This window comes from Rhincodon typus, chromosome 15 (genome assembly GCF_021869965.1).
Source record: "Rhincodon typus isolate 14 chromosome 15, sRhiTyp1.1, whole genome shotgun sequence".
In the NCBI taxonomy this organism is placed as follows: Eukaryota; Metazoa; Chordata; class Chondrichthyes; order Orectolobiformes; family Rhincodontidae; genus Rhincodon; species Rhincodon typus.
In genome coordinates, this window is record NC_063346.1 from 40,330,040 (window position 1) to 40,341,146 (window position 11,107).

The following is an 11,107-nucleotide window of genomic DNA, read 5'->3' on the forward strand; positions in this document are numbered from 1 at the left end:
GGCCTGCTGTGTTAGTCCAGCTCTGCACCTTGTTATCCTAGCTGTTTCCTGATATTTGCCTCACTAGACGTGCTCTCTGCTGCCTGTCTACTTGCTCAGGAGATCTTTACACATGCACTGAACAGCTGTGCCACCCACTTTCAACTCAACAGTCTCTCAACCTACAATTGGGCATAGAAGCAGAGGCATAGGAACAGGGAGTAGGCTATTCAGTCCACTAAGCCTGCTCTGCCATTCAATGAGATCATAGCAGACCTAATGACGAGACAGATGTGTGGGGGCAGGGGGCAGGGCTGCTGCCCCACATCTAGCTCCTCACCCATCATTAAAAAGGGACGATCTTGACTCGGACCTCTTTGACCAACTGACTTTACGTCCAAGTCCCTGCACTAGTCTTGGAGGCTGACCTTGACTGGAGAGCCTTTGGTTAAGGCATCTTGGCATAGGTGTTGTCTCAACTGAGGACTGAAGAAGCTTATCATGGTTGTCATTGAGCTAAATCAGCAAGGTAGTACAGTAAGCCTGGTATCTCCGAGGAGCAATGTGCAAAATCAAGACAATGATGTGGTAAGCATCTAGGTAGGCTCAAAGTGAGCATGTGCTAAAAAGTCAAAGAAACAACCCAGGTCCAGTGCATGACCTGGGCACATGTTGGACACCTATGGATATGGGGTGCACAGAGCTGGTGGCCATGGAGTGAATCCACATTTGGTGATCAAGATGAAGGCTCTTTGGAGCTGGTTGCAAATTCCAGTTGAGGAATTTTCAGGGTCTAGTTTGCTTCTAACAGATGGCAAGACAGAAAGCTATATTAGCAGTGAGGTTTATTTGCAAGCAATCATCTCTTAAGTGGGCAACTTGCCAGTGCCTAAGAATCTCACCTTGACACCCAGCACTGTGTGGAAACAGGCCATTTGGCCCAACATCATGCTGACACTCCCACCCACCCCATTTCCCATGGCTAAGTCACCTAACCTGTACATCCTGGAACACAATTTAGCGCAGACATGGGGAAGAATGTGCAAACTCCACACAGACAGACACCCACCTGAGACTGGAACTGAACTTGGGTCCCTGGTGCTGAGGCAGTTGTGCTAACCAGAGTCACCATGCTACCCTAATTGTTCCTGACATCAGTTTAACCTTGCTGGCCTTCTCCTGCAGTTTCACACATTTTTCATTCTCAGTGCCTGACAAATTTCTACCCAAAAAACGTGCAGATGCCATTGGTTACAATGCAACAGCTCAACTGAAAAAGGATACATTTTTCTTTTTCTATAAAAATCCCTTTCTCCTCTTTTCCCCCTGCCTCCCCAAACCTAGGATCTTTTACCTACTCCAGTCATGCTACTGGTATTACTACCATGTAACTAGTGGTTTTTGAAAGAAGTGTCTTTGGTTATTTTTGTTGCACATTTTGTTTTACACAGCCAGCAGAGACTCTAGCCCAAACATGAGGTCTAGCAGTACACTGCCTGTACCTCAACCTAGCAGTGCACCACCTACCCCAACTCGACTAGCTGGAGCGAACAGTGATATGGAAGAGGAGGAGAGGGGTGATCTCATTCAATTCTACAATAATATCTACATCAGAAGAGTCAAAGCATTTGCATTGAAATATTCCTCATCAAATGCAGAGAATGGGGTAAGATGTAGCTTGTACAAGTGGAGTTTTTAAAAAAAAAAAAAAAAAAAATCTTAGTGTGGCATTGTAGTATTTGTACTATTATGATAGCAGTCTTATCTTTGGATCAGAAGTTTGTCAATTCAAATTCCAATTCAAGGAATAATCACAAAAATCCAAGCTGACATTCCAGTGCAACAAAGAGTATAGTACATTATCAGAGATGTTAAATTGAAACTTAGCCTGACCTAGCAGGTGAACGTAAAATACCCCATGACATTAAAAGTAGAGGAAAATGTTATTCTTGGTATGCTAGCTAAAATCAAAGAAAAATAAACCCAAACTCTGACAATGGTTGTTGTCCTACATCACATCAGTATTTATCTGGCAACTGTACAATTTTCACCCAGTTCACATGCAACAGTAACATGTATCTAACTTTATGCAGAAGCAGAATATGGGAAGCATTCACATATCTGAAACTACTTAACATGAGTTTCAGCTGCTCCAGGATGTTTGTCTGCTGGGTTCTTTATTCAAAGAAATCCCTATGCAAATTCTTTGCCCACTGCTATCTGGCAATGTTTTCCATGCTAATACAAGACAGCAGATCAACAGTAAGAACACGTATCACAATTTATCCTGTTTGGCAATTTTTACTTTGTTTAAATTTTACAATGCAGTTCCCATATTGTACTAGCAGAGAGCATTGGAATATTTATAATTCACTCAGATGGTAGGGAGATTAATTTCATAAAACATCTTCATTCGCTAAATGGAATCTTAAAACTTGCACTTTGTACTAAATGAAAAGGATATGCACAGGAATTAAAGTGCTCAAAATCTTGAGCAAGACAAACAAACAGTGAAATCATCTAACAGCTATGACATTAGATTCTCATCCCAACAAAAAAAAAAGCCTCAACTCCAAATATAGAATAATACTCCTATAGTACTAGTGAACTTTTATTTAATCAGATGTCTTTATAACACTTAAAGACTGTCTTTAAACAGACACATCAATTCAGAGTTTTGCTGTATTGGAATGGATTTGCCCCCTTCCCCAGTTGAGGTCAGCTGAGGATGCCACAACAGGTTGAAGTCAAACCCCAGATTCCTGAATTAAGTTATGAACATTTCAACCACTTTTGATTCCCCACAGCATGCAGTTTGTTTAAAATTGGTGTAGGCTTTTGTGTATGCCTATTTTGTATCCCATTAAATAATGTTCCAACAGCTTATTAGGAACTGATTTTAGTAAGAATACCAAATGAAAATATGCTGTTTTACGTGTTTATATAATGTTCTGCAAATTGTAAACATTATTTTGAATTGGTTCTATTATTGCACTTCTGGCCAATTAGTCCATAATTAGTAGCCATATTAAAACCAAGTACCAATCATTTTTGAACAAAGTTAGTTTTGTAGATAAAAATTGTCTGCTTGAAAAAAGTAAATTAAAATAATTTGAACAATTGCAGGTTTAGGTTTGTACATATTACAGGGTTAGCTTGTTGTAGTTATTAGTTCAAACAGAATATTAGATGTAGTCATTATGTTGAGTAAACCCCACAAAGTCTGATCCTCCAAGACTACAGAAATGACTGAGGACTCAACAGTAACATTGACAGACAGCTGTAATTGCCATAGCAGTAATCACTTTGAATTATGGAAGATATCCCAATTCCTGTTGCACATTTTCTGAAAGTTACTTTAACACAAGATAGCATTATTGTAGTTCTATTGTAAGTAAATTGAAGATAAAGCTATAAAACGGTGTGAATTAGAGTATACCAAATATTTAAGTAAGTATTTAAAGGGTCACTAAAAAGAGGAAAAACAACTAGTGTGATACTGATGTAATTAAGTGGATGAATTTGAAGAACGTGTGTTTGTTTGTACAGAAGGAAGCTCCATCTTTATCACCCTTCCCATCTGTAAGGACAGGATCACCACGCAGGGTCTTACTCTCTCAGCACCACTCCATTTATATATCACCTCACAAGAATGGGGGCTCACTCTCACCAAGAGAAAAAATGTTTTACTGTTTTAGCAAAAGTCCATCAAAGGTAAGCTACAGTAATAAAGTTCCTAAATTAACCATGTTACACTGGTTATGTTTGATTTGTTTCAATCCTATATAGTTTGCAATCAAAAATGTTGATTTTTTTTCATGAAAGGATGTAAACAAGTTCTTAGTGTTCGTGTGCAAGTAAGATATGCCCATGAGAAATTCTGGTTCTTGCATGCAACGTGGCTTAAATTAGCACAATTTGAACTTGCCTGGAAATCCTGAAGAGGTGCACTTGTAGATTTAACAATCCAGCACTGAGCAGATATTTAAAAAAAACAAACAAACTTTCCTGGAGATGTAGGTAGAGTCACCACACCTGCCTTCAGTGAAGGCATAAAGTGGATTAGTTGGCAGCTCTTGAGCCATCTCGAACAGTTCTGAGTTAGAGCACTCAAGCTCTTGGACAACACTGGGGAAATCCAAAGTGGAGGAGAAGACCAAGAGAAGAAGGGATCTCTGTACTCAGATGGAATGTCAAAAAAGGACTCCCGATTGTCGTTTTGTCTTGCAGAAGCTGACAAAACTATGTCCAGGCTCAACTCCTAACTGTGAGCAGCTCTCCTCGAGTGCTGGACAACTTTACTATAGTAACACGTTATTCTGGACATCTAGGCAAAAAAAAAAGCAGCCCAGGAAATTTCCCAGTGCTTCAAAAGTCCTCTTCAAATTCATTTTGCTACTAAAAGTTTGAGATGCAAGCAAAACCCCAAAAGGAGGCTTTTATAAAGAGATGTATAACCAATTTCTGTTACACAGTAGATGCAAGATCGAAGCTTAGTGAGAAACAAGTAATCCTTGGGCATATTTCAGAAAACAAAAAGTAACTACTTGTCATTAGACCAAGTTAATTTAGGCTATTAAATCTGTGCCATTGTTTTGTTTCTTACACTCTAATTATTCCTTTCAGTAATCCTTGTAGCAAATATTCAACATCCTGTTAAATTTTTTTTTAAAAAATAAACTACTTATTGCACTTCAGAAAAATAATGTTATTTTAAATTCTCTATCTTCAGAGACTGAGAGACATTAACAGCATGATTAAGTCTGGTGAATCACCAACCAAGAAGCGTGGATTGTCATTGGATGAAGGCAATGAATTACCAGCCAAGAGGATCTGTCAGGAGAATCACACTGCATTGTATAGGCGTTTGCAGGATGTAGCCAATGACAGAGGATCACACTGATCCAGCATGGGGTGTCAACCTCAGTTGCTGTGAATAGTTTGCCTTCCTCAAGAATCTCAACCTGAAAAGCAAACTACAAAACATTACAGTTAAGTTTAAAGCTTCTGAAGGTTATACAGGCATTGAACACTGTAGGAAAAAAAATCAGAAACTGCAAGGGAACGAGATTCTGATGCTTTGAGAAGTTACTTGTGCTTTTCTCACTGTCTCCACCCCCCTCCCCGCCACCCCCCACAAAATCTGCCAGTTGAAGGCAGAGGGGATTTTTAGGTTAAGATTGTTGAAGCATTAAAATGTTTCTAATTGTTTTAAAAAGCTTTTAAAGCAGGCTTAGAACAGCATGCACATCATACCAAATTTAATTACAGCATTAACTTTCATGTGGAAAATTTTAACTGGGTATTTGAAAGCATTAAAAACTGTAAAAATCTGTCAAAACAAGAAAATGTTGTACTTTTGCAATACTGTGGAAGAAACTCCTAGAGCTAAGTTCATCTCCACACAGCATTCCAAAACGACGCCATGTATTATGTACACAAGTTTGTGCGCTAACATGTGTTATGCTTACTGTTATGGTGTGCACAGAATTGGCAACTGTCTTGTATTCTTCATTTAGTTTGAAAGGTTAGGATAATTAGGACGAGTAGTATGTTACTGATGCACTAAGTGCAAATACATAGGAGAGACGAAGCGTGACCATGAAACAGTAGACTAAATATTTGAAGGGAATATCCTCATAGCTACATGCTGGTTGTATTTTATCATATTGTTAAAAAAAACTTAACATTCCCTATGAAGCAATGTACTTTCATGTATTGAATATCTAAGTAAACAGGAGCAAGACTTCAGTAGAGCAGAAGGAATTATTCTAGCTTAATAGAATACATTGTGATGTTTTCACCATCAGATGGGTTGAATATACACCAAGTGAATTTAATCATTTGGAAATAGGAACAGGGTATAGGATTACAAAGAAAAAAATTGGTTTTCAACAGTGCCAATCCACATAGATCAGGAGTTCAAATCAAAACCATACCAGAGAATGTAGTTGAAACACAGTTACTGATTCAAGGTGACTTTGCATTAGGCCTGAATAGTGACAAGTAATTCAAAATAAAATCTGGACATCCAGACTTGAATGTTAATTTCAATAAGAGATAATAAAACATACCAGTTTGTATATCAGTTATGGTTTATAAAGATGATCAAAGAGACTTTTTTTAAAGTTTATCCACCCTTTCAGAAATTTTACTCACATTGCCTTGTAAAAGGAGGAAGTGTAGTTTGCTGACTGTAGTGGTGATGACAATGCTCAGAGGTTTAAAAACTCCAAAATTCTTACATAAAGCACCATTACTCAACTTGAGCAATTTGTTGACCTTACTGCAGTTCCCTGCAACATGGCTGCTATGAAATTGCCTAGGCTAGCCCACTAGCCAATATACACGATTACCAGCTCCAGCCCGGTGGCTGACAGTGCCTGTAGACTTTGCCATAGGGTATCCCGGTCACCTGGGCCATTGCTTAGCTGAAGCAGCTAGATGTAGCAGGCTGTTCATCTCATCATCACTCCCATGAACATGGACTAGACTAGAACCATTTACAAACCATAACAGACAGGAGTGGCAGAGAACATGTTTCAGCATACCTCTAAACCTGGATTGCTGCCTTCTGTCCTTTGGATGGGAATTAAACCATATCTCTTCCTATCCCACTCTGGTTATTATCCAATACACATGCATGATGTTGGGGCACAATAAATAAAAATTCTCAAGTTCACTCATGACACAGTCAACAGTCCCATCCCCACAAATCAAAAATACATCTCTTAAAACATGGTCACATAACAATTAACCTGTTCACTATTTGGAGGCAGTTTCTGACAAATCTTTCTGCACCGTTGCAAGTGAATGTGACAGAATCTGCACATAAAATGTAACAAATTTGATGGCTAATTATTTAAAAGTTATGCACACTTCAAGAATTCCACTGAATTCAAAGACAGAGCAAGCACAATTAAAAGTGTGATCACAAAGTCCATTCATCAAGCCAGAATGTGTTACCATACCCATGCATTTTGAAATTACATCAAGTGTGCTATTAGAAATAAATTCAGTTCAGGCAATTGTCAATATTTCTTCAATGTGCAATCAAACCAATGATGCCCTCTGCTGACAACAGATCAAAGATTAGAAGTAGAGATATTTGGATTCAGTTAAGCGGAAGTATTTTTAATGTTAAAGTTCTTTAGCATAGTCAATTGACAAAAGTTGTTAATTTGCCAATTAGTGTTGTACAAGAGTAGAATTTAAGTGCAGCCATCATTAACCAATGCTTCAACCAACCAGAGGCAACAATCCAGATGTTCTGCCCCAATAGCAGAAGATGAGGAATAATCAAATGATAACAAGCAAATCAAATACTTAAAATCCTGATTGAAATATCTGACAGCCAGTCCATCATTGATTAATGCAAAGAAGAGGTGAAACAATAATCACCATGCTGGAACATATGGTCTCCTTCCATTACTTTGAAATGGACATGACAAATAATGAAAGTGTGGATTTTAGCTTCCATAGCTGTTACAGTGGGAAAATCAGGAAGCCATAAGGAAAATTGTATCCAAGATCTTTTAATGCTTGGAACATAGTTTACATGAGAGATTCATATTTAAACATTTTTCAGTCAAAATATTTTAAATGAGGTTGACAAGCCTCTGAACAAAGTTTGGTTTTACCAACTGCAGCTACACAACCCATTTCCAGATCTTTGCCTATAAACGCTTCAATTTAGTTGCTAGGAAATTCAAAAATAATTCTCTTTTACAAAGTTCAAAATTTATGTTTGATCCTCAACCAAATGTAAATTTTGTTTAGTATGGAAGTAGCATGTATTCTTCTTGGGGCAGGAGAAGAAAGTTGGGAAGTGACCATGTTCACAGTGATGTACACAAAGTGACCCTTCCAAGTATACAGCGCAGGCTCTTTGGTTAAACAACCAATTTTGGGCTCATGTGACTCAATGGAACGTTTGTAACACTGGGTCAGAAGGTCCTTGTGCCAAGGTTCACCTGCCCCACTGTCATAATATCTGACCTGGTTGAAAAAAGTCTACAATCACAGCTGCATGAACAAACGTGAAACAACTTAATACACACAATGCAACCTCACTCAAAAATCAAATGAAAGTTTTGACACATGCTCTTTTCCAAACATTCTGTAAACTTGTTCAAATTAATGCAAAATATAAGTATTAAAAGTTTTTAAAATTGATGTGGTTATATATTTAGTGTGAAAGCTACAACCCATTTTCTCAGTAAAGAATTTCATAGTACATTTTAAGATTGCAAGGAGGGTTTAAAAAAAATGGAAGATGCATCATCTCTACAGTTAATTGTACTGAAATTGCTGATAACAATTGAACTTAAAATGGGAATTACTGCAAAATGACTGATCAGTCGCTTAGATAGGTATCCATCAAAATCTAAAAAAACTTGCTTCAAAAAATTGTTAAGCTGCAAAAGGTATTTAATTTATGCCAATTATAACTGGTTCACTTTAAATATGTCTACTTGTCATTGTGTTGCACCACTTTGTAAAAGTGAAAACTTGAAACATGAAATTTGTTTTCTAAACCAGATTTTGTCAGTACTGATTTATTAAAAGGGAGTTAGGTCAGAAGTAAAAATGTTAGGATTAAGCAAAAACTATACACTCAATCAAAATGGCTACAGTTTACACTTGTATTCTGGGATTTCTGCAAAAAAAGACATGGTATCTATGCATTTCTGAAACAGCAGGATAATTCTACATTTCAGTCTGTGCATCACAAAACTCATTTTAGTGTTTCACGTGACTCAGCTGCACAAGAAAACATTTTTGTTGCCCATCAACCGGCAGTATGGTGGCTCAGTGGTTGGCACCGCTGCCTCACAGCACCAGGAACACAGGTTCAATTCCTTGGATGACTGTCTGTGCGGAGTTTGCACATTCTCCCTATGTCTGCGGGGGTTTCCAGTTTCCTCCCACAGTCCAAAGATGTGCAGGCCAGGTGGATTGGCCATGCTCAAATTGCCCACAATATGCAGAGATATGTAGTTTGGGTGGGATGCTCTGAGGGTTAATGTGGACTTATTGGACTGAAAGGGCTGTTTCCACACTGTAGGGATTCTATGATCTATTTCCAGTTATAACAAAACAAAACAGTATTAAAAATTGTACAATTAGACCATGAGGTAGTTATGGGAAAAAGCGGATCGAACTGTAAAAGCAACTGAACAATCAACTTTATTAAAATAAGTACTAAATTGAATAAAAATAATTGATGCAAAACCAAAAGCTAAAAAAAGGTAGTGGTAGCTAATCAGAGGGAAAATATTTCAGGTGTAGATCAAGTCAATGAATGAGTCGAGTCTCAATTTTTCCGATGGTAACTCACCTGCTGAGCAGCTAAATATTTTCTGCTTCATTGCATGAACCTCCTGAAAAAAAGAGCATTGCATTCGCCATGACTAATTAAAGTTTAAATTATGCTTAGCTGCAAACAGGAAAACACTAAGCAGCACTTCGTAGAAAGGAAATCACCAACTGAAAATACAAAAGCGCAAAAAAGTTAAGGAAAAATCCTGGATTTGGTATTTAGAGGCTTTAAGCCTATATTCACAGATGCCGTTTTATCCACTGTAGAGATTGGAATTGCTTACCTGTACATTCAGCAAGGTGCAGTTTCCTTAGCTGACAGGCATTTTTCCACCCAATGTATCCTTACAAATGGTTGGAAAAATAGAAAGTGCATTGCTACACAACTGGATTTTGCTGCTTTAGCCACACAAGTGGTTGATCATCATCCTGCTATAGGTTGCAAATTTAAGGCAAAAAGGAAATAATGCTGCTGATTCTGGTTGAGAAATGTCCTAGATGCACGTGCATATAAAAAGTCATAAATGCTAATATTGCTAGACATTGTTGACCCAACTTTTTGGGTAAAGTCAACTAGTTCTGGGTCAAATACCCATATAAACCTTTTGCATTTAAGTCTAAATATTTTGTGATATCTGGACTTCAGTAGTGGTGTCAGAACTTTTGCCATCTGATTTTCTATTTCAACTGTAATTGGATTGTAACTGCAAGTCTCATTTTGAGGGACTCAATTATTTCACATAGTAACCCATCTCGGAGGATTTGCACATGGAATTATAATTAGGTGCCATTTCCAGGCAAAATGGAGTATGATGGCAGTGGATGATACAACCAGATGAAAAAAGGTGACTCTAGCAATGAAGGCTGCAAAAGACTAAAGGAAAGGTAAAGAGTAAAGTGGAGGTAGCAAAGTTAGAAATTGTAGCAGGGTCTGGTGAGGAGTAGGTAAAAGGGAAAGGGCAGTATCAAATAAGTAGTGGTTTTAATTTTGAGAAGATTGCAATCTTATTTAAAACAAAATTAAGAGCACTCCACAGACAAAACTACATGGTTAATTTTGCACAAGTGCAACAGTGTCAGATTTTGGGAGAAGCTACCAGTTGGCAGAGATGGTAAAATAAACAAACAAAAACAAAAACATTCAGCAGGACAAAGTAGTAAAGACACTCAACTGAAATGAAAGTGTATTCAGAAAAGCTTCATTTGCTGGACTGTCAGAAGTAGATCAGCAGGCCTGGCAGCATCTGGGAAGGAATAAACAGAGTTAACGTTTCGGGTCTGGTGACCCTTCCTCCGAACTGAGGAAAGAGCTGTTGAGGAAGGGTCACCAGACCCGAAACGTTAACCGTTTTTTCCTTCACAGATGCTGCCAGACCTGCTGAGCTTCTCCAGCAACTTTGTTTTTGTTCCTGGTTTACAGCATCCACAGTTCGTTCGGTTTTTGTCAGAAGTGGGTATTGAGAATAAATCAGGCATAGGCCAGAGTGCTCTGGGGGAGGACTTTGAAGAGTTGGGCCAAGGATTGGGGCGAGGGTAAAGAGGGAGAGAGAGAAGGAGAACGAATGCACGAACGAACGTCCTCAACAAAACTGAAACAAAAAAAGTTGTTGTAAATTAACAAAAGGAAAAAACAAAAATAAAAATAGTTACTTGAGGAGTTAACATTCCCAAATAACAAAAATGAAGTGAAGTGAAGTGAGATGAAAAAAGGATTGTATGGGAGCTGAGCCAAAGCCAAGAGATCTGCAAATGCACCTGGGAGTTAGCACACAGAACTACAGCAATCAGCATACCACAAAAAAACACA

At 38.1% G+C, this 11,107-nt stretch overlaps 1 protein-coding gene across 1 annotated transcript in view; it reads left to right on the forward strand.

Annotated features, from left to right (window-relative positions):
* rbl2 (retinoblastoma-like 2 (p130)) overlaps positions 1–8,154 on the forward strand; it is a 46,191-nt gene extending 38,037 nt beyond the window's left edge. The window contains exons 15-17 of the mRNA XM_048606114.1: positions 1,431–1,645; positions 3,529–3,693; positions 4,712–8,154. Of these exons, the coding sequence (XP_048462071.1) occupies positions 1,431–1,645; positions 3,529–3,693; positions 4,712–4,882 (551 nt within the window). The 3' untranslated portion in view covers positions 4,883–8,154. The remainder of the gene's footprint in view (positions 1–1,430; positions 1,646–3,528; positions 3,694–4,711) is intronic.
* Positions 8,155–11,107: the final 2,953 nt, after the last annotated feature.